This window comes from Pimephales promelas, chromosome 2 (assembly GCF_988280905.1).
Source record: "Pimephales promelas chromosome 2, fPimPro1.hap1.1, whole genome shotgun sequence".
In the NCBI taxonomy this organism is placed as follows: domain Eukaryota; kingdom Metazoa; phylum Chordata; class Actinopteri; order Cypriniformes; family Leuciscidae; genus Pimephales; species Pimephales promelas.
Window position 1 is genome coordinate 34,826,564 of NC_142770.1, and position 24,124 is coordinate 34,850,687.

Genomic DNA, 24,124 nt, shown 5'->3' on the forward strand with positions numbered 1-24,124 from the left:
GGCTTTGCATGAGAGATCGCTCTCTCTCTTTTCTGAACTGCGAATTTCAAATTTGCATCACAGACAAATTTCAAATCACAGCGTAATTTCCTGATATTAAATCCAGATAAAACGGAGGTATTACTTATTGGTCCAAAGAACTACACACAAAACCTCTCACAATACAACTTTAATATAGACGGATGTCCTGTTACTTTATCCACTACAGTAAAAGACCTGAGTGTTATACTAGACTGCAACTTGTTTTTCGAAAATCATGTTTCATATGTTACAAGAACAGCCTTTTTCCACCTTAGAAACATTGCTAAGGTACGAAACATGCTATCTATCTCTGATGCAGAAAAATTAGTTCACGCATTCATGACCTCGAGACTAGATTACTGTAATGCTTTATTAGCCGGTTGTCCTTTATCCTCAATAAACAAGCTACAGTTAGTACAAAATGCAGCTGCTAGAGTTCTTACTAGGTCAAGAAAATATGATCATATAACACCGATATTATCATCTCTACACTGGTTGCCTATTAAGTTCCGTATCACCTACAAAATACTACTACTAACCTATAAAGCCCTAAATGGTTTAGCTCCTATGTACTTAAAGGACCTTCTTTCGCCCTACAATCCACCGCGTTCCTTAAGATCACTAAATTCAAGGCTTCTAGTCATTCCTAGGATATCTAAGTCCACTAAAGGAGGGAGGGCGTTCTTGCATTTAGCTCCAAATCTCTGGAATAGCCTTCCCGATACGGTCCGAGGCTCTGACTCGCTGACACAGTTTAAAACTAGATTAAAGACGCATCTCTTTAGTCAAGCATTCACATAATGCTTACCTTTTAGTCCTCTGTTATGCCATACGAAACCGTTTGCTACTGAAACACATTACCGCGACAGTGGGGCTCGACAGCCTTAGTCAACGGGTCGGCGCGTATGGTTGGGTTGCGGAGAGTTTGGGTTGCGGAGAGTTTGTGAGATAGTGGTTTTCTAACACCGACTTCCGTATAATGGAAATCATTATGAACATCAGCTATGCTAATTATTTCCCATCTGCTTTTCTGCTGTTATCTCGTGACGCTTGTCCCGAGAAAAATGGCGTTCGTCAGCTCCAGTTTTGTATCCAGCCTCTCACGGGGATTCGGATGCCCCAACGCCTGTGATGAGAGGACCAACGCCTGTGAAGAGACGACTCAACGCCGGCGATATGTTATGGCGCCATTTTATACATAAACAATATTTATATTTAATATTTATATATAAACAATCTGAGCCTGGGTTCTCCCAAGGTTTTTTTCTCCATCCAATCTGATGGGAGTTTTGGTTCCTTGCCACTGTCGCCTTGCTTTTGGCTTGCTTAGTTGGGGTTATTTAATATTTAATATTTAACAATATTATTTATCTGTGTTGTACTACTTTCATGTTATCACTGTGAAGCTGCTTTGATACAATCTGTATTGTGAAAAGCGCTATATAAATAAATGTGACTTGACTTGACTTTTAAAGTGGTGAATTCGCAATAGAATTCAGATGGGTTGCACATTTTATCACCAGTGTCACGATAGGAGCGGCTCGAGCAAATCTTATGACACTGGTATAACGCGCTGGTGAACGCTCGTAGAGTAGCGGTGATTCGCGAGCGGCACTCATGCACAGTCAAATAAACCGTTTGATTCATACAGGTACTTTGTGCCCATAAAAGCTCTGAACGTGTGATTTATATAAATAATTAATGACCTGATTCTATGTTTACACTAACCATGGTAGGCTAAATGCATGTTTTGGTTATTGGGGGACTATGCCCCATGTCATGTCTGATAGAAGTTTATCATTTTAAAATTACTTATCAATTTTAAAACACCTATTAACTGATAAAAAAATTATATATATATATATATATATATATATATATAAAATTTTATCAGTCAAAAAATAAATATTATTAAAATTAATTTATTGTGGTTTTGTGTCCAGTGACAATCAGCACTGACTGCAAACAGTATTACAAACAACTGTAACATTTCTATTAAAAATACTATTTTGAACTATGTAAAATACTCACATCAGTGTGTTGAGTTTACAGTGTTTATCCTGCAGTAGAGCAGCGATCTGATTCACTCGTGTGTCTCCTAGTTCACGTTCATTCAGATTCAGCTCTCTCGTGAGTAATGGGTTTTTACCCACAATTCCAGTCACATACTGACAGGCTTCATCTGCAGCAGGACTCAAAAACCTGCAGAAGAGAAGATGAAGAAACAATCACTTAATCAAATTTGATGTAACAACATATTATGTAGCTTACTGCATTATTGAAATAATATTTCTATAAATAGTTTGGCTGCATATAATGTATTTTTGATTAATTAAAAATCAATTAAATAATAGTATTTCCTCGTCTCACCTCAGTTTCTTCAGTTGAGAGTTTGGATTCTGCAGTAAATCACTGAGCTGCTTCACTCCTGATTCTCCATGATCATTTCCTCTGAGATCCAGCTCTATCAGGTGTGAAGGGTTTGATCTCAGAGCTGAAGCTAGAGCTTTATATCCTTCTTCAGTGATACTGCAGTCTGAAAGTCTAGAAAAAAAGACAATGTTATATTTAGATAAAAAATCGGTTATTTTAGAAAGTACCTGAACAAACCAATTAAATAAACTGAATTATATATATATATATATATATATATATATATATATAGGCTATATATATATTTTCCTTGTACAACAAAATGTATAGTCAGTTGAAAAACAAAAATAGACTATTGGAAATGCAGTCAAACAAAAGGCCCCAAAGAAGATTTATATTTTTTATATATTTTTTATATAAGATTTATATATTATATTTTTTACTAAGCCTATTTAAAATCATATTTTGATTGCAGAGCGCCTTAGCGCATTGACAAAGTACTACCTCTCTCACTCTAACTCATTATTTTTACAAAAAAATTCCACGTACACACTGCAGCTAAATTTGTTTGTCAGTTCACCTTTTAGTGCTTAATCCTGTTTTGTACTCACAGAGTGTACAGAATGACAACCACATTCAACAACTGAATTAACTCCCTAAAAATGCAGGTAGTGACAACCGCAAAATGTTATGCAGTGTGTATAGAACAGAACTGAACAGCTAGTTGTTAATGACGTATTTTATCATGCATAAAAAAAATCTTCTTATGCGCGAAGCAAGAAATCACAGCAAAAGCGGTTTGAACCTCATTTGTATCATCACCAAAATATTGTGACCCGCACTTTAATTACAAAATAAAGTCGATTGCTTTAACACAGAGGTCTCAAACTCGCGGCCCGCGGGCCATTTGCGGCCCGCGGGATGATATTTTGTGGCCCCCTACTTGATATTAAAGTTTAAAGTTAGTGCGGCCCGCCATTGCGTTTGCCGCGTTTTTTTATTATTAATATTTTTATCCCTTATGAGCTACCATATATAGTCTCGTGACAGCTTACGGTGGGTTTGTTGTCAGTTGTCATAGACAACCACAAAGTACAAATATACTGCGCCTGGAAAAAATGAGCGCGTCGCTTCAATTATGAGGGCGCTTGATGCGCGCCTACATCTGAAACGTACTTGAGCGTGCAAAATATGTGAGCGCGATATGTGAACAGGCGAGCTACCACCACCAAATCAGGCCACAGCTCGCGAGCGACGTGTTGGATACCCCTGCTCTAAAACAATGTGAGAATAATCATTTTGAGCTTGTAATATGCGTTGTGTCTGAACGCGTTCAATGAAAGATATAGTTCATGATCTCGTTCATATTTTGGGCGAACGTGAACTGAACGTAGCCTACTGTATTACTGCCTGATGAAAGTTACAGTGAACTCGTTCATTCTAGTAGTGTCTGTGAACCGAGGAGCGAGGAGGCGTCGTAAGATCATTTAAAAGGCTTTTATGAGGTCGATGAGGATGGGAAAATCTTACTGTGCAAACTTTGCCCGTCTACAAAATTATTGTTATCTGTGGTTGTATATGGGCTGTGCAATAATAATACCATAATAATAAAAAAGAAGCTCGCAGCAACATATGGAAAAAAAGAACTAACTAGTTCATTTTAAAATTTGTGAACTGAACTTTGAACTAGTTCATGTAATGAACTTGGTCCAACAGGTTGATAAGAAGGTTTGCTTTGATATGTGCAAAGTCAGTAATTTTAGTAAAAAGAGACACTATACATGTGTAGAAATAATTATTTGTATTGCAAAAGCAGTAATTGTTTTTCTAAGTATAATAAAAGGAAATATGCCTTTAGGAAAAAAAAAAAGAAAAAAAAACATTCAATATAATAGTGTTGTATAAAGAAAATAAAAAGCAAATTTGACTATCATCACGAAGATGTTGTGTATAAGAAAAAGACAGAAAGTTTGTAAAATGAACTTCAACTGTCAGAAGGACAGCTCATGAAGAACCAATCATGTACAGAAAGGATGTTCAAACAGTTCAGGAACAGTTCAAAAGAAACGTTAATAATAAAGATTGAGAAGATTGGATCAGTTGTGCTCCATTTTTGGAATACTTAAATACAATTTTTTTTTTTTTTAATACTTGATGCGGCCCGGCCTGACCCAGACTCTATCTCCAGCGGCCCCCAGTTAATTTGAGTTTGAGACCCCTGCTTTAACAGCAACCCCAATTATGCTTAAAATAAGTGGACATGGCAACACTGCAAAAGCACACTCTTTCAAACAGCCTTTGCAAGGATAAAAACACGATGCCTCCGTCGACTGTGCTTTAGTTAAAATTGCTTAACCTGTTAGCCAGCAACCCCACTTTTGAGAAATCCGTGCACATGCGTATTAAGAGTTCATTCTCTAGGTATGAGTGTCTGAATTATATGTGCGCTGTTGTTAACGTCCCAGTCATCCAGAGAAACTACAGTTCGAAGTACAGTTCGAAGTACAGTTAACTCGTGTGAAGTCGTGGAGCATGAGTAAAAGGATATATAAACTCAAGAGCGGTTATTGCGGGACTAACTGACTTTATAGTTTATTTGCTGCCCTTTGATACACCGTGGAAACCTTGATGGACTAAAATGACTTTGACTGTTTTCTCTTTTCACACAATCCTTCCACACTAAGACTATGTGAACTGTGTGAAGAAGGTTTGATATATGTTGTGATATGTAACTACAGATTATGGGAGTCGCGCATGTGTGACGTCAGTGAAGCGCCCGAGGAAGCGCGTAATGCATGTGACCGTGTTATGCTCGAGTAACTTAGCTGTAGCTATACGAGTCAGTTAATAAAACAGTTCTTTTGCCAGCAAGACGACTTGGTTCCTCTTTCATCTAAAAGCATCGACACATGACATGGTGTCAGAAGTGGCCGACTTCACGCTCTGAAAAATAAGACATGGCGAAGCTCTGACCTCCGGATTCTTTTGACTTCACGCGGCCGGCGGAATGGCCGATGTGGCGCCGACGTTTCGACCGCTTTCGGGTGGCGTCAAAGTTGGATAAGGATAGCGGTGAAGTGCAAGTAAACACGCTTCTCTACGCAATGGGGAGAGAGGCGGAAGCGATTTATGATTCCTTTGTGTACGATGACGGCGGAGAAGATGAAGAGGAAAGTAAACCGGAGTTGGACTACGACACGGTGATAGCCAAATTCTCAGATCATTTTGTGCCCAAGAGAAATGTGATGCATGAAAGAGCATGTTTTCACAAGAGAGCACAAAAGCCTGGTGAGTCAGTCGAGGCTTTTGTAAGAAGTTTATATGAACTGGCACAGTACTGTGAGTTTGAGCACACTAAAGATGAGCAAATCACGGACAGAATAGTTATTGGTATATCTGACAACGATGTTTCACAGAAATTACAGCTCGAGCCTGAACTCTCTCTTGAACGAGCTATTCAAATAGCGCGCCAAAGCGAACAAATAAAGCAACAGAATGTGAGCCTGCGGTCGGAGTGTGCAGTAGACGCCATGAGACAGGGGAGGCGGCCGTTCCACAGCAGAAGGAGCAGTAACGAGGGACAATGTCAGAAAAAACAAGAACACAGTGAGTCAAAACAGCATTCTACCTGTTCCCGCTGTAACAGACAACATGGCAAAATACATCCTTGCCCAGCAAAGAATAAAAAGTGCAGAAGGTGTAATAAAATTGGACATTTTGAGGCAGCTTGTCAGACGAGGATGCTGAAAGAGGTTGTTACAATGCCTAGCAGCACCACTAACACAGACGAGATGTTTTTCCTTGGAGAAGTTACTGAAAATGTGTCAGACATAATGGATCAACCTGATTAAAAAAATAAGTGGCTCGTTGACTTACCTGTTAATGGCAGCACTGTGAAATTCAAAATAGACACTGGGGCGGATATCAGTGTTATATCACAGGCTGCATTCATGAGACTGCCACAGCGCTCCCGCCTGGTCACTGCAACGAAAGGACCCATCACCAGCCCCGGTGGCGAAGTTAAGAGTATTGGCAAGTTCCTGGCAACAAGTGAGTACAAAGGAGAAAAGTACAGATTCTGGATAACTGTAATTATACTCTCACAACCTCCTGGGACGGAGTGTTGCCACAAAAATGGGACTGGTCATGAGAGTAGACGGGATGGACACTGTAATGCTAAGTCAGGTGTTTAGGGATATTGGTTTGCTCATGTGCGACCCCGTAAAAATCGAACTTAAAACTGACTGTGAGCCCTACTCACTGACGACGCCACGTCGCATCCCGTTCCCCCTCCTGGCCAAAGTAGAGGCGGAACTTAAACGCATGCTGGCCCTGGGCATAATTGAGGAGGTTACAGGGCCTTCAGACTGGTGTGCCCCGATTGGTTCCAGTCGTGAAGAGGAACAAGGAGCAAGTAAGAGTGTGTGTCGATCTAAAACGCTTAAATAAGGCGGTTAAGCGAGAGAGGTACATCATGCCAACATTAGAGGATATTGCTCCCAAGCTAGCCGGAGCTAAAGTGTTCTCTACCCTTGATGCCTCCTGCGGATTTTGGCAGATCCCCTTGGATGCTGCAAGCCAAAAGCTGACTACCTTCATCACCCCAATGGGAAGATTCTGTTTCCGACGGCTGCCATTCGGTATCACATCGGCTCCAGAAATCTTCCAACGACAGATGTCGACACTATTAAGGGGTCATGATGGAGTTGTCGTAGTAATGGACGACATACTTGTTTATGAAGCAACAAGGAAAGAGCATGACACCCGTCTTGATGCGGTTCTGATGACCATAAAGGACAGTGGTTTAAAGTTGAATAAGGCCAAGTGTCATTTTGGCAAAGCAGAAATAAAGTACTTTGGCCACCTCATAAGTGCAGAAGGCATGAGACCTGACACTGACAAAGTTAAAGCCATCACACGGATGCCAAGCCCAACCAATGTTACGGAGCTTAAACAGGTCCTGGGTCTTGTCAACTATGTTGGAAAGTTCCTGCCTGGCCTCTCCTCACAGCTGCATCCCATCACTGCCCTGCTCAGGAAAGAAAGTGAGTGGGTGTGGAGTGATGTTCAAGAAGCGGCGTTTGAGAAAGTGAAAGCTATGCTCGTGTCAGCACCAGCGCTTGCATATTATGATGTCAACCGAAAAACTGTCATCAGCGCCGATGCGAGCAGCTATGGATTAGGTGCGGCTTTATTGCAGGAACACGAGGGTGTGTTAAGGCCAGTTGCATTCGGCTCCCGCACATTGTCAGATGCAGAGAAGAGATACTCCCAAATTGAAAAGGAGTGTCTTGCGGGGGTGTGGGCATGTGAGCGCTTCGCTTGCTATGTGCAAGGCATGGAAAACTTCCTTCTACAAACGGACCACAAAACACTGGTACCCCTCATAAATACATACGACCTGGACAAAGTCCCTCCAAGGTGCCAAAGACTCCTAATGCGCCTACTGAAATTCAATGTTGTGGCTGAGCACGTCCCGGGAAAGCAGCTTATCATAGCCGATGCTCTCTCTAGAAGCCCACTGACTGACAGTAGTGATGAACACACGGACCAGGATGTTCAAGCATATGTGGAGTCAGTGGTAGAGAATGCGCCTGTTTCATCGAAAAAACATTGAAATTTCTCACCTGTCTTCAACATCCAGCCAACAGGTCATTACCAGGCTCAAAGGCATGTTTGCAAGATGGGGGATACCGCTGGAGCTGGTGAGCGACAATGCCACACAATTCACCTCAGTGGAGTTTCAAGACTTCTGCCAAAGCTACGGGTTTGTGCATACGACTACCAGCCCTCATTACCCCCAAGCAAATGGTGCTGTCGAGAGAGCTGTGCAGACTGCTAAGCGCATTCTGAAGCAGCCTGATCCATATCTCGCTCTAATGTGTTACAGAGCCACCCCTAGCGCTGTTACGGGGGTGAGCCCAGCTTTACTTATGGCTTTAGGACCACACTTCCTATGTTGGAAGAAAAATTACAAGCTTCTCCTGTGGACAGACATCAAATTCAGCAGAAGGATGCTCAGGCTAAATCAGCTTACCGGTTCTTCTACGATCGCCGTCACTCTGCTCTGCCACTTCCTGAACTCCAATCTGGGCAGGCTGTTAGAGTGAAATTGGATGGAGAAAAGGGGTGGAAAATGTCTGCGAAAATCATTAGCAAGTGCAGTGAGCCCCGGTCTTACATCGTAAAGACAGACAACGGTGCAGTGCTGCGACGCAATAGAAGACATCTGCAGGCAGTCCCGGAGCTTGCTGACTCTCCAGACCAGCAGCAACAGTCTGAGGGATCTCCGCTGCAGCTGCCCAGCAGCCCTCCTTCTGTGGCCAGACCCAGTCATGGTGACCCTGCTTCAGTTCAGAGACCGAAAGATTCACCTGTGGTGTGTTCACCACACCAGCCGTCCCCTCAGAGAACTGTTCAAGTGACATCCAAAGGTCGTGAGGTCAGAATACCTCATAGATATAGAGACACTTGAACACTTATTGATACTTATCTTCACACTGTTCCTCAGTATTTCTGTTTGAGTCATAAGTACAGTTAAAAGCTACATTATGTTCTTGAGTTAAGTTTCATGGGAATAGATTAATATGCTTGGGAAAGATCCGATAATTGACAGGATAAATAGAAATTAAGTGCCTGAGATCACAATAAGTATCCTGACGTGATTCACCGAGAGACTGTTATGTTCATGTTTATCTTTATTTGATGTGTAGTACATCTTGTTTAACTGGTGAAGCTTCAACTTTTGAAAAGGGGGGAGATGTTGTGATATGTAACTACCGATTATGGGAATTCGCGCATGTGTGACGTCAGTGAAGTGCCCGAGGAAGCGCGTAATGCATGTGACTGTGTTATGCTCGAGTAACTTAGCTGTAGCTATACGAGTCAGTTAATAAAATAGTTTTTTTGCCAGCAAGACGACTTGGTTCCTCTTTCATCTAAAAGCATCGACACATGACAATATAAATGAAACCTACGTTGTTTACTGTATTGTTTATATTGGTGTTGTGTATGTTTATTATTCCTATTATTCCAATGGAGATGTGTGGTGTGATGAAATTTGTACTGTGTCATGGTGAATATAGCCTACTAACCCAGGTGAAAAATAAGTACAATTAAGTGTATTAAAGGTGCATTGCGCAACATTTCATGTTAAAAATAGCTGTTTTCTAACCCATACATGCTTAAACAATCGCCTGATGGGCTGAATGAGCCCTTCTCTGATCACTGAGATCGCCTCTATAATTCTGTACAGTAAAATAAATAAGAGGGATTCGGGCTCGAATCTAAGACTGGGCATGACGTCATGTGCGTTCACGCTCGCCTGGCTATGTCTTGCAGGTAGTGTATTCGCCGCCGTTCTCCGTATCAGAGAAGACAACTCGAGCGACACAACTTTAGTCAACTTTCCACAAAAGTAGACGATGGATTCAAAGGGGCTGTTTAGCCTACACCTGGTCACTTCATGCGTTTTCTGTGATCGGATAGCTATTCGATCGTGAAAAGACCAGGTTGCCCTCCGAAACGCATTCGAGACGGATTTGAATCCGATCGCTCAAATCACTTGAGGACGTGGTCTAGGCCGCATTCCAGACGAAACTGGACCAGTGTAAATGCATCTGGTTGTTGAAATCAGGCTATATGTCATGTTATTTTAGTCATTTATGACGACGCGCATCACCTCAGATGAGCAGCTGAGCGCCTATTCATAAAGCCAGCGTGCTGCAATCTATCGCAAATCAAAGGGAAAGTAAGTCGCAGACGCTTAACACTACAATCTTCATTAAAAGTAAAGAAATGAAATGATCTTACCAGGGCTGTTTCCGCTCTCTCTTATTGCTGTCTTTGCTGATTTTGAAATTAGCCGATGATTAATAAAATGCAGCTCATATCTGTTGCTTTCAGTGACGTGCACTTCATTAAATCTGCATGTAGCGCGGGAAATGAAGATCGGATTAATATCAGTCTTGCAAAAACACATTTATGTGAGCAGGTGTAAATGGAATCGTTTTGATAAATCAGATCCGATCTGAGAAAACCCATGTGGCCAGGTGTAAACAGCCCCAAAGAGACCGGCTTGTAGTTCATTCCAAACCCCAACGCAAACTCCACGTAAGACAAATAAAATAAAACTTCTGTCTGTCCAGTGCCAGGCATCAGAATAAGACGAGAGTCAACATCGGGAAGCTTTCAACAAATGGAGAGATCTCCGGTCGGCTCTAGGGCTCAAACGGGTCCTATACAAAGAAATAACTTATATTGTTCATGAACGTGTTTCCATATTAATACAATCATACGTGGATACAGTAAGCACATAAAACAGTTCAACATGGAGATAGATGGAAACAAAAACCGAAGTTTTCTACTACCCTCGTTTCCCCCTCCCCTTCCCTACAAAACCAACCATCAACAAACTATTTGTCTGGCCTTAAAATTTATAATACAGAATTATAAATTAACTGTCGTCAATTAACTCATGATTAAAATGGCGATAACATCTGTCTTAAAACTGCATGCATGCATGTATTTGTTATACATGCATCACATATGTCTCGACTAAAATATTCTACCATGTGAGATCACAATTTAAGGCACAAACTGATAGGCTATGTAATTTTTAATGTACAAATAAATGTGAGCACTGTGCATTTGTACTAGAAGATAGGCGGTAATTTTGGATTAATTTGTAAAGGACAAACAAAAAATCCATAAAAAAACTAATTTAACATTCTGGCATTTATGTGCTATTGACTTCCTCCTTGTTCACATTCTTGCACATAGGGATTCAAAAGAGATGTTTTCCCCCTTTTTTAATTTAGCTATGATAGAACAGTTTTGATTATTTATTTTGACAACTAATATAGAAAGTTGAAGAATTCATTGATTATATAAAATTCAATGAATGTTGAATCATCTTTGAACTACAGTAGTTATCTGCAATGTCTCATCCATGAAGGTGCAACAATGTTGGGGGTTTTGAGAACCAGAACCAAGCTAACTGAGCAAGTTGAACTTTAGCTATAGTGTGTGCTCCTTTATTAATATGCCTGGAGTAATAATAATAATAAAAAGATCAAATTAACTCAGTATTCCATGATTACTAATTCACTACTATCTCAATTACAAGAGTTGAGTAGGCACTAAAACAGTCCAATACATTATTTAAACTTATGTTAAAATAATTAAGATTTCTGTGCCACCCCAGACAGATTGCTGGCCCTTGCCTGGCTACCCCTATGAAAAAATCCTGGCTCTGCCACTGGTTGTTTGGTGAAGCGCTTTCATGATGACTGCACAGGAGTTGTGTTTATTTATGAATGGGAGCGGCTGACACTCATAATTCATATTTACCCTCTGGTGTTTTTGGGGTCCTTGAGATGTTTTGACATGCCCTTACATTTGTGTTTTTTTTAGCTGCTTATAAACATATTAATGGCAAATATGTCATTACACTCTATTCAGCACAAACAGGGCTACTATAATATGCGAGCAACATGTATGTACATGTTTGTATTTTTGAGAGAATAATGTTTATGCAGGGCACATGATTATTGAAAAAACAAAAAATCTGAAAATTATCCTGCCTAATCATTCACATAAAACAATACATTGATTGAAATTTTGTAAGACACGTTTTGTTTGGAAAGGCAATATACATGGGGCCGTGAATGATCATGAATAATGATGTGGTTCACACCTGAGAAGACAATGACCTGCATAATGAGCCTTTCATTCAGGTGTTGAGACCACAAGAAAGAATGTGAGGACTTATTTTGTATGCTTGCAAATTGTACAATATCCAAGGTAAACATTTCTAGTAACTATGCAGTTTATTCTCATACTGTATTTTCAGAAAGTTTTGGAATATATCCTCTCCCCAAATGTGTCACTAAAAAAACCCAATAATAAATAATTTAATGAGAAGTGTAACGATCACCAGCTGGAGTGCCCCTGAGAGACACCAGAGGGCATTCCATATCAGACTGACCAACTCTCAAAACTACATTTCCCATCATACACCTCCCTGGACTGATTACACCATACACCTGCACTGTACAGATTGACACACACACCTGCACCTCATTTACACACACATAAAAGCAGAGCCCGTCTAACGGATAGCCTTGGCACTTCCTATTAGCCCTGTTGTGTATCATCTTGGTTGCAGTTCCATTAGAATTCCACTGGAGGTGAGGCCATCCTTAAAAATATTTTGGTTTGCAGTAACAGCAATTTTTTTTAAAAAAAAGGGTCGGTAGGTAGGTCTATATTTTTTTTTTCCAGGATTCAGTGTAAAAAAAAAAGTAAAATTTTGGTCATGGTGATCATGAATTTTTTTTTTTTTAATTGCATAGGCTACTGTGACGTCACTGACTGGGTCTTCAAACTGTGCATCCACCACTAGGTGTTATTGCAACCTACAACCGGTTACGTTTTTAGGCCAGTCACAAAATGAATAAATATCTACTGTATTTGTTATGCAGCAGTGTGCAGGCTTTTTTCCCCAAATACATGAGATATAAGCAAAAACAAGTACAAACACATGGTGAAACAAAGAATACAATTAAACAAAGATACAAATTAGCCTATATACACAGTGCTTTAATTTCAGAAAGGTCTAAAATTAGCTACTTTTCAGTTAAGTGTGTTGCGCTGTCTGAAAAGAAATTTAATTTAGTAAATCAAATGTAAAATGACACTGCATGGTTTATCATAGTTAGATTAATGCTTATTAAAGTTTAAGTTAATAATTCAAGAGCTGCGAGTGATTTTTCTCTGCCTTTTGTTGTGTTTGATTCCCATTACTGGCTCAATCGTCACATGTTTATTAGACTACTGCCCCTTTAAGACCGAGTGCGGATCTAACAGATGACTGATGCACCACCATATCCTCCCAACTATTCACATCCATTTAAGACATAAACTGTGTTTAAATGAATCTCAGAGCAGGTCATTTTAGATTTTATGTATATTTGATAGTTTAGCTGCGCACATGAAGCCCAAAATGAGGCTATAGCCTACTTTTCTTGTCCCGTTGCAGTGCATTTCGGAGCACGCATCACCTTGTGAACAGCGTCTCTTGCGCAGACTTTTGTGCTTTTAATAGCTCTTTTAATGATTGAACCCGTACGCAGTTTAGCAACAGTACAGACTGCATTTTACAACAATTACCGATCGTGCTGATTCTGACGGTACGTTTGGGTTTTAGGAAGAAATGACAGCGCAACGCTGTGAAGGGAAGGAAGTTGCGCTATAGACAGAATGCGTCTGTAATGGTTTCATCTCAAATATCTTTTTATAATCTTTGAAAGCGGAAATCTAAAATACAATTAGAATAATATCCCCGATCTAAAGTGTAGGTAACCACGTTCTGTCCTCATTGTCACTCATTAAGCAGGGCTGTCATGTTGTTCGCGCTGTGGCTCCGGGTGAGAGATCGCTCTCTCTCTTCTGGACTGGGAATAGCAAAATTGCATCAGACAAATTGTTTAATATTATTATTATATATAGAAATGGTTGATATTCAGCCCATTTAATACCGGGTTTACCAAGCGGGAACACTGAATGAAACGAAGCGAACGTATAAGCCTTATAGACAGTGTGACACGGGTAAACCAATCGTGTAAACATAATCAGATGACTATGACGCCACGGGTTTTTATTTAAAAGAAAGAACGTAGCCTACGTTTGTAGACATAAGCAACTTTCACAATACTAACTAAAATATCATTTTATGGAATTTGAATTAGTCGTTTGAAGAGTAAAAAAAAAAACGCAATCGGTCTGAACGCAAGTTACAACCGGCAAGTCGGTCGGACTAAAAGGGAAAAAAAATAAAAAATTGGGTCGGCCCTAAATTGACAGGGTCGGTCGGGTTACGGCAAACAAGAATATTTTTAAGGGTGGCCTGATCGCGGGTGAGAGCAGAATGAATGGGAGTCTATGGGGCTAAACGGCTAAATGTGTCTCTTTCACCTGCTTGTCGTTAAATCAAAATAGATTTTATTGTTGATTCCGCAAGTTCAATATAGATTATAGGCCAAAAGTCGAATGAACGAGTACTTATGTCCTTTTGATTTCTTACAGGTTAGGCTGTTGTTGGCTGGAACACGCTAGCATTCTGCTATTGTGTGATGTCATCACAGTTTTGAACGGATTTTTAGAACAGATAAGTGAACTTAAAAATGCAATTTTCAGCTGAGTGTATTTTCTTAGTCCTCCCTTTTGAATGCAACTTTCAAATTACTTGACAAAAAATTACATCCTGAGAAAAGTGGATTTCTGGGGATGAAACCCCATTGACTCCCATTCATTCTGCACTCGACCGCGAGCGCCCCCGCATGGACAGAGACGTGTTACTGCAGCCAGTCCAGAACCCTGAAGTAACCAGCCAGTGCCAATTCTCTTCAATTAGACATTCTCTGATAAAAGCCACTTCCACACACTACTTCTCTGCAAAGTATTGCATTGGCAACGTGAGCGACAGTTTAGCCAATCACAACACACCGGCCCAAACTAACCAATCTGAGCCCACTGCCTGTTTCTGGGGGAGAGGTTTCATAGAATCAGGAAGTCAACCGCTTGTTATATGACGAGCTGACAATAAAGGTGAAATTTATGAAAAATAAGACTTTTTAAAAAAGAAAAAACACAAACACATGTTACATTGCACCCCATAAACACAATCATGCAAAGAAAAAAAGCAGTCAACCCCCCCTTTAAATGCAGTCAATCCTGAAACTTTACAGTGTTCATGTGGCCTTACATCCACACAAAACATTCAAATACATATATTTGTAAAGAGAATATCTAAAACAAATCACACCTTTCATTATGGTTGACTCATTATTATTTTTATTTATTTATTTATTTTTTGACACACCACTTACCTCAGTATCTCCAATTTACACTTTATATTCTTCAGTCCAGTGCAGAGCAGCTTCACTCCTGAATCCTGTAGATTATTATTGCTCATGTTCAGCTCTTTCAGATTGGTATCTGATCCAAGAACTGTAGCCAGAGCTGAACAGCTTTTGTCTGTTAAGTCACAATGATTTAACCTACAAAATAAATAAATCACATAAAAGAATTGGATGGAACATATGGAATACATTCTCTGTATAAAATACATAAAAAAATCCATTATTTTTACATTAACTGTAAATATACAGTGAGGAGTGTGAGCTACACTGACATTAGAGGTTGTGAGTGGTGGGTGGTGATGGCGCAGTGCTTATGACACATGCCTTTGGTGTGAGAGACTAGGGTTTGAATTCACTGTGAGACACCAATGTATCCCTGAGCAAGACACTTAACCATAATAAAGGCTAGATGTCTTGTCTACGCTGCTGGCCAATGGAGGTTGACGTCCGCACCTGGCAGCCATCTTGTCACAGGCAGCTCGCTCACTTGTTTTAATGGTGTATGTACTTTTATAACCACAACTTGCTCAATTTTCTACCGATTTGGGTACCCGATTCTAACGATTTCGGTACCCGATTGGGTACTGAACCTAAACTCGGTGCCAATAGGGAACCAGTTCTGACGTAAACGGTAGTAACCAGACCGAATTAGAATGCACATTTCAGTGCCTGATTTTGATGCCTGAGTCTGTGGCATGAGGCGCACACACGCAGTCTCTCGCTGTCTCCCTCTCCTTCTCCGACGTGCACGCACTATACGGTTTATTGAAGCACTGTCTGATCTGTCTCGCACGCGCTCTTGCTCGCTCGCTCTAGATTCCGGGAGATTTGAACCAATTTGCGATCATCCGGGAGCCGTTATCAATATGCGGGAGACTCACCGAACATCTGCTGATAGCGAGGAGATTAAACACACATGAAATGTACACGTGAAATGTTTGGCTGCATTTCACGTGTAAAATTATGCGTCAGAATAACAATTGTCTATGGATAGAAGAATCACCATTCACTTTTAGGCACCGGAACCGTTTAAAAAATACAGAGTAGGTACTGGTATCGGATAAAACCCAACCGATACCCAACCCTAGTTATAAACGTCAGAGATGTAGTTATGACACTGCATACTTATGAATAATAAGTGTATAAATAAATAATCATCCAGAATTATAGCCACGTTAAAAACGTTTGCAAGAAACCAAACCGTTTGTAAATTCGTCAAGATTTCAACGAGATAAGAGTGTTTGTGTTCATGCTGATCACTCATCTTACATCAGCAACCACAGAGCCCAAAGCTTGACTGTGACAAAATGACCGCCGGTGATGACGATAGAGACTCTGCCGTAAGACATCTAGCCTTTAATATGGATATCTATGCACTTAACCCCTTGTTGCTCCAGAGGCGTGTGACCTCTGACATATATAGCAATTGTAAGTCGCTTTGGATAAAAGCGTCAGCTAAATGAATAAATGTAAAATGTAAATGTAGAGGTTAACTAGTCTTTTCTATATTTTAGTATTTTTGAAATAGTTACTTGATAAAACAAACAGTGCTTTATCCTCTGCTAACTGAAGTTCATGTTTTGCTGAAAATATGTGGTATATGATTAAGAATCACTATATAGCAGTGTAGATAAAGGAGACGAGACCAAAACATGACTAATTACATTAAATTACTTACAGAGCTCTTTTGGAGGTTTTGATGACTGTTAATAATCTAATGAGACACTCGTCTGATTTCTTGAATTTCTGAAGCTCAAACTCCTCCAGCTCTTTCTCTGATGTCAACAACACAAAGGCCAAAGCAGACCACTGGGCAGGTGAAAGGTCAGCAGATGATAGACTTCCTTTGCTAAGGTGGGTCTGAATCTCGTTCACCAGAGTTTGGTCGTTCAGTTCATTCAGACAGTAGAGCAGATTGATGGATCTCTCTGCAGGAAGATTAGCTTCTAATTTCTGCTTGATGTACTGAACTATCTCCTTGTTGCACTGAAATATTTCCTTGTTGCTCTGGTCAGTGCCGTCTCGCTGTGTCAACCAACCTCCTAAGAGTCGTCGAACTGTCCCCTTGTTGCTCTGGTCAGTGCCGTCTCGCTGTGTCAACAGACGTCGTAAGAGTCGTCGATTGGACTGGAGTGACAGACCGAGGAGGAAGCGAAGGAAAAGGTCCAGGTGTCCATTGTCACTCTCCAGCGCCTTGTCCACTGCAGTCTTGAGAAAATCAATCATGGTTTCCTTTCTGTTTTTCTGTTTTGCAGACTCATGATCAAACACACTTGTCTTCTTGATGTCTATAAACAGATGTGCATAAAGGGCTGCAATAAACTCTTGAATGCTCAAGTGAACAAAGCAGTACATGGTACCAAGAACGATCCCTGTTTCCTCCTTAAAGATCTGGGTACACATGCCTGAGTACACTGATGCCTTATAGACGTCAAGACCACAGGCTTTCAGGTCTGTGTCATAGAAGATCAGGTTGTTTCTTTCCAGCTGATGAAATGCCAGTTTCCCCAGTGAAAGGATGGCGTCTTTATCCCAGGAAACATCTGGTGTGTATTCTCCATCATATTTCCGGCGGCTCTGCTGGATCTGAAAGCGGAGAAAGTGTGTGTACATTTGTGTCAGAGTCTTGGGAGTGTCTTCAGTGTTTGATTCCTGCAGTGTTTTAGAGATCTCATCAGCCTGAGTGTTTCTCACATCATTATTTCTCTTCTCCTCCAGAATGTTCTGGAGAACAGTGGCTGAAATCCAGCAGAAGACTGGGATGTGGCACATGATAAAGAGACTCTTTGATTGTTTAACATGATCTATGATTGTGTTGGCTTGAATATCATCCTTGAATCTTTTTCTGAAGTACTCTTGCTTTTGTGCGTCGCTGAATCCTCGTATCTCTGTCAGCCGGTCGATACAGTCAGGAGGAATCTTACTGGCCGCTGCTGGTCTGCTGGTGATCCAGACGAGAGCAGAAGGAAGCAGATTTCCCTTCATGAGGTTCGTTAGGAGAACATCCAGAGAGGCTGGTGACGATACATCACGCCACGTCTCATTACAATCAAACTTCAGAGGAAGGCGACATTCGTCCAGTCCATCAAGGATGAACAGCACTTTGAACTGATTCCTTCTTGTAAGGTTCAGTCCTTTTGTCTCTGGGAAAAACTGAGTTATAAGGTCCATCAAACTTAGTTTTTCTTTCTCCTTTAAGTTCATCTCTCTGAATGGAAGAGGAAATATGAAGCTGATATCTTGATTTTCTTTTCCTTCTGCCCAGTCCAGAACAAACTTTTGCACAGAGACTGATTTCCCGATGCCAGCGACTCCTTTTGTCAGTACAGTTCGGATCTCCTCGTCTTGTTCAGGCGCTTCAAACAAATGTGTGCATTCAACCTGTATCTCTTGTGCTTCATGACGTCTGGAAGTAACTTCAATCTGTCTGACCTCATGTTCAGTATTGACCTGTTCACTGCCACCCTGAGTGATGTAGAGATCTGTGTAGATGTTATTCAGGAGCGTGGAGTCACCTTGCTTCGCCATTCCTTCAAACACACATTGATACTTCTTCTTTAGGCCACATTTCAGCTGATGAATGAAGAACAGTTCATCTAAACACAGGAACAGAAAATAGATAGTTTTAATCTTCATTTTCTCTCCTATATTTATAAGAGACAATCAGACAGATGATGACGAGTCTCTTGCCTTCTAGAGCACCAGCAGCTTCATCTTGCTTCATCTCTCTCAGGTAATGTAGTGTGAGATCAAGAGCTGCTTCTTTAATACGGCACCTGTTCTCATTAAAGTCCTCCACTAAGGATTGTGTGTTCTGTTTTTTTAATATTTTCTTAAACTTTTCCAGCTCATTTTTCAGTAAGGTGATTATTTTCCTCTCAAGGTCCTACAAAGCAAAAATAAATAATTAAAATTAAATAAAACCGTACATCTATATTTATAAAACAAATAAAATAAAAGTAAAAACTCAAACATTTTAATTAGCTGTAATTATCAATAAATAAAAATAAACTGTTTTCACATTTCATTCTTATTTTATGGGTTCTTAAAATGAAAAGTAAACGGTCAAAAATAATTACAAATTACTTTTCTAGTGAGTACTTTTTCAGGAAAACATGATAAATAATCTATTATTTTTTATAATTATTAAATATTTATAAAAATGTAAAGCATTTTTTACCTGGAAAATCCACAGGAGATTATCTGTGAAATTCTTGTGTTTCCTGTGAGTCTGGAAATCTGAATCTAATGTTTCATATTTAAGCCTGTTAGCAAAAAATAAATGAATGAATATAATAATAGGTAATCTTCATTGCCATTTAAGTGAAATTACTGAACTTAAATATACAAGCTTGATAAAAATGATCATTTTAGAAGAACATTTCAAATGGCACTTAGAGGCTTTTGCATCTGAACTCTTCAAATAAATAAATACATACTGCATTCCCAGGAAATATATAACCAAAATCTCTAGTAAATGATTTTAGCTAAATATATAGTAAATATTTGAACTATACAGCTTTATGCTAATCAGGGCTGGACTGGTCATCGGGCAATTTGGGCATTTGCCCGATGGGCCGACATGCTTTGTGGGCCGATACATCTCAAACTTTATTTTTTTATTTTTTAACGACCCATCCAACTCGTGTCAGCGGCTCATTGCGTTTAGTTTAGCGGCCGTGGCGCTGGGATCTTTGTGCCGTTGAAACGCATCCGACAATAAATGTCATCGTGGGTCCTTTCTTTCTCACAGACCGGCCCATGAAACGGAGATCAGTGGCCCATTGGTTATTTTTGTGATTGACACTGGGCTGGTCCAATCACATCTTTAATCACCTCCCCCTCTGGGCTGAGCGAGCGTGCAGTGTCAGTGAGTATCTGTCAAAATAGTCAGAGCGAAGGAGAAGAAACGCAGGGAATGTGCAGAGAAATGGTGTGGAAAAAAAAGAAACAGTCTTCAGTGTCTGATGAGGAGTGAGGGGGATCACGAGAGACATTAGTGAGTGTAGAGATCTGTGGTAAGCAGAACTAGGCGACTTTCAGAACACAGGACAGGCTGTGAGAAGGAACCCATTACTCAGTTACGCATTATTTTCACGTCTACATATTTGACAAATACGCATTTTACTAGAATTATAATGAGAGTATGAGACCCGTTTGTAAACCATGTTTTCTGCCAAAATAAAAGCTGAATGCCGTTTCCATCAAAATAAAAGATAATGTGTTTATATCTCTTTCAAGTCACAGAAATTAGTTCTAAGCTAATTATGAAAGTTGCTTTTATTTTTCAGTGCATGTGTTTTACAATATATGGCTATAACTGTCATGTGATTAATATTATAACTATGATTAATTATGTAGTATGTAATGTAGACAGACACTATATCCCAACTAAAAGGTTTTTGAGTTTTTCTTTGTTAAATTTGCACACTGAATATGGGTTGGAGCTCTTCATTTTGAACTCTCAAAGTGCACCAGATTGATGAATTTAACATTAAAAAGCACAACATTTTCTTACGGGGGAGCATGCCCCCGAACCCCCCTAGCGGGACAGAGGTGCACTGACCAATACTATAGAAAAATCTTGTGAGAAAGACTGGTATTGCCAATGCAATTGGAGAATTGTATTTTAAGCTTAGTAGTTATTTCATCTCACTCATTAGATGGTGTTGATGGTTTTAATAGGAGTTGTTGGTATACATATTCAAGGGCGTACACAGTTCAGTTGTGTTTATGTTCATATGTAGTGGGCAAGTCTGGGCCAAAATGCCCGGGCCGATTTTTTGTCCCAGTCCAGCCCTGATGCCAATTATTCATTGATACACTTTCTAACACAGTCTGTGACCAAACATAAGAAACACATGAAATACCCTTTGGTTGGTGATGGTGTTTTCTCACTGAAATTCGGTAAGGCACCACCATCCTTTGACCAGTCACTCTTCACAGACACAGAGCTGGGCACATGTGAACTTGATCTATCATTGATGAGAAAAAAAGTGAGAGAAAAAAAAAACACTTCACTACAGAAGATACTTCAGTCTCATTATAAGGGAACGTTTAGTGTTAGAAATGGTAATTAAATACAGTATAGTTGTGTATTTGTCCCTCTCATGACTGGATAGATGGTGTATTGACTTTCCAAAGCCATTGCCATTGATAATAGCAATAAGCAAGTTTAGAACGCGTACAAACATAGGTGGCGGTAAAACTCCTAAGCGGTGAGCAGCCAGTAACAAGAAGTAGTCGAAGGAGAACGTCCTCGTCTCAGTTCTCGCGTATGCGCCCATAAGGAAGTAATAGAATAGTCGAATAAAGTCGTTATTTATGTTTTTTTTCGCACAAAAAGTAGTCTCGTCGCTTGATAAACTTATAATTGAGCCTCTGTAGGCACATGGAATATTTAAACCTTTTCTTTAATGACTTTATGGGCCGTCAAGAGCCAGTCCCTTAGGAAGTCTATGAAGAATTGATCCACCTCTCAGATTCAATCAAAATATCTTTGTGTTCCGAAGATGAACGAAGGTCTTACGGGGTTGGAACAGCATGGGGGCGAGTAATTAATGACTTAATTTTCATTTTTGGGTGAACTAACCCTTTAACCAATTTGCGGCCATCAGGGAGACACTATAAATATGCGGGAGACTCCCGGAACTTCCGACGCGATATGACAATCACATCACCTCAGATCTGAGCCTATTCATCAAGCCAATGCGCCGCAATCTATCGCAAATCAAAGTGAAAGTAAGTTGCAGACTCTTAACACTACCATCTTCATTAAAAGTAAAGAAACTAAATGATCTTACCAGGGCTGTTGCCGTTCTCCCTTATTGCTGTCTTTGCTGATTTTGAAATTAGCCGATGATCAATAAAATGCAGCTGAAATCTGTTGCTTTCGGTGACGTGCACTTCATTAAAGGTTCTCAAAGCGATCCTGGGTGTTGACGTTCGAATATATTCAAACAAATCTAGCTAGACCCTCCCTCCTCCGCATCTCATCTAATCTCCTCCCCCTCCCTTCCGTGCTTCCTGAAATAATTGTGAACGTGCATTTCTAGCTAATTATATCCTTGTGTGGGTTTGGCGAACATAAGCGTCAATTTAGAAGAAAAAAAACAATTTAACGTTACCCACCAAAACGTTGTCCAGCAAAAACAGAGCAACCTGAATGTCGGACTGGAAGCCCTTCTGCCGCCGGAGTTCTCGCCATCGTTCAAAAGCTTTGCTACCGATGTAAATTCGGAACTTCGCACGTTCTTTATCCGACTCCTTCTTCTTAATTTGTTCGTCAGAACGACGTCTCTTTGGTCGTGTGTCGGCCATTTTTCAAACTTCCCTCTGATGCTTCTATCTCCTTCACACACACACACCCCCTTTATGTGCACGCGCACTAACCCCCCAGACCCACCCTCAAATACTTCTTGCCAGTGATTGGCTGGAACACTGTTTGTTAGGTTTCGTGGTCCGGGTGAGACATGATTGTTTTTGTTGCCGTTTGTGGAGCCTGTGGTGTCTACAGAGACCGCGTTTTTTTACAGTGTGTTTAGGGGACAGGCAGCTAGCCGATAGTGAGGAGACGTTTGATGTATGTGACAAAAAATGTTTTGGCCCCACATCGCTCAGAGAACCTTTAAATCTGTATATAGCGCGGGAATTGAAGATCGGATTTATATCTGTTTTGCAAAAACACATTTATGTGAGCAGGTGTAAATGGAATCGTTTTGATATTATAAGACAGCTATCCGATCTGAGAAAACGCATGAAATGGGTGTAAACAGCCCCTAAATGTTTATTGTAGTAATGTTAGATGTCCCTCTAGTGGGCCGAATGTGTAACAACAACCACAGGCTATAGTGTCATTGACGATCCATATGTGTAATGTCGTAAATATTAATAATAGGATCAATTTGAGCATTTAATATTCGAATATTATTAGAATATTACATAAAATAAGAAATGGAATTCGAATAGTATTATAGAGGGAGATTGACAGCCCTAGTGTGCTTCCCAAATACCAACACACACACTTGTTGCTCAGGTGCTCTAATTATACACAGCACAATCCAGTAGACGAAAAACTTAACAATCCAACAAATGGCTCCTACAGATGGATTTATTTCATAGACAGTATAAGAAGTGGACAGAGCGATCTCATTGGAACTCCATTGAAACAAGTGAAGCCCGTTTTTGGCGATTTTTTAGCACTTCCGTTCCTGATGCGCAGACTCAAACCGTCTCAAACAGAGCTTGACGACGTAGATGTGACGTGAGCAGTGGTGGAAAGTAACTAATTACAAATACTTTCGTTACAGTACTTGAGTAGATTTTTTAATTTTTTCTACTTTCTTGAGTATAATTAAATTGTGGTACTTTTACTCTTACTTGAGTAAAATAAAAATAAAGTATTCAACTTCTCTACATTTATATTTCATAAAAAGTACAAAGTACTTTGACAAAGGTGCCGACCTATTTTTTACAGTCTATGGTGCCGACGGAGCAACAGCGCAAGCTGACATTTGACAGACACTTTTCAAAACCACTGCGGTGGAGCCCTGCACTTCAGCCAATAACAGACATATCTGAAGCACTTCAGCCAATAACAGACAGGTCTGACTCGGTTGCAAAACCAATCAAAACCTCCAGTTCGGCTGGGGGGCGGGGCGTTTAAACCGCGCTTTGACATTCAATCAATGGCGCTCGTGTTTGAATCAGTAGCTCTAACGTTTAAATTTTTCAGTAAATGAGTATTCTGCTCTTATTTAATTATGGCAACTACTGAAATGGGTCACACCATTGATAATACCAGAGCA

The 24,124-nt window shown here is 40.2% G+C and overlaps 1 protein-coding gene and 1 long non-coding RNA gene across 2 annotated transcripts in view; both read right to left on the bottom strand.

Moving 5' to 3' along the window:
* The window catches only part of LOC148997257 (uncharacterized), a 449,839-nt gene that overhangs the window by 67,838 nt on the left and 357,877 nt on the right, over positions 1-24,124 (bottom strand). The window lies entirely within an intron of this gene.
* The window catches only part of LOC120490933 (NACHT, LRR and PYD domains-containing protein 3), an 82,527-nt gene that overhangs the window by 39,048 nt on the left and 19,355 nt on the right, over positions 1-24,124 (bottom strand). The window contains exons 5-11 of the mRNA XM_089122272.1: positions 21,188-21,292; positions 19,498-19,582; positions 19,008-19,203; positions 16,996-18,913; positions 15,285-15,455; positions 2,392-2,565; positions 2,053-2,223 (exon numbers count right to left, since the gene is read on the bottom strand). Coding sequence (XP_088978398.1) covers positions 2,053-2,223; positions 2,392-2,565; positions 15,285-15,455; positions 16,996-18,913; positions 19,008-19,203; positions 19,498-19,582; positions 21,188-21,292 — 2,820 coding nt within the window. The remainder of the gene's footprint in view (positions 1-2,052; positions 2,224-2,391; positions 2,566-15,284; positions 15,456-16,995; positions 18,914-19,007; positions 19,204-19,497; positions 19,583-21,187; positions 21,293-24,124) is intronic.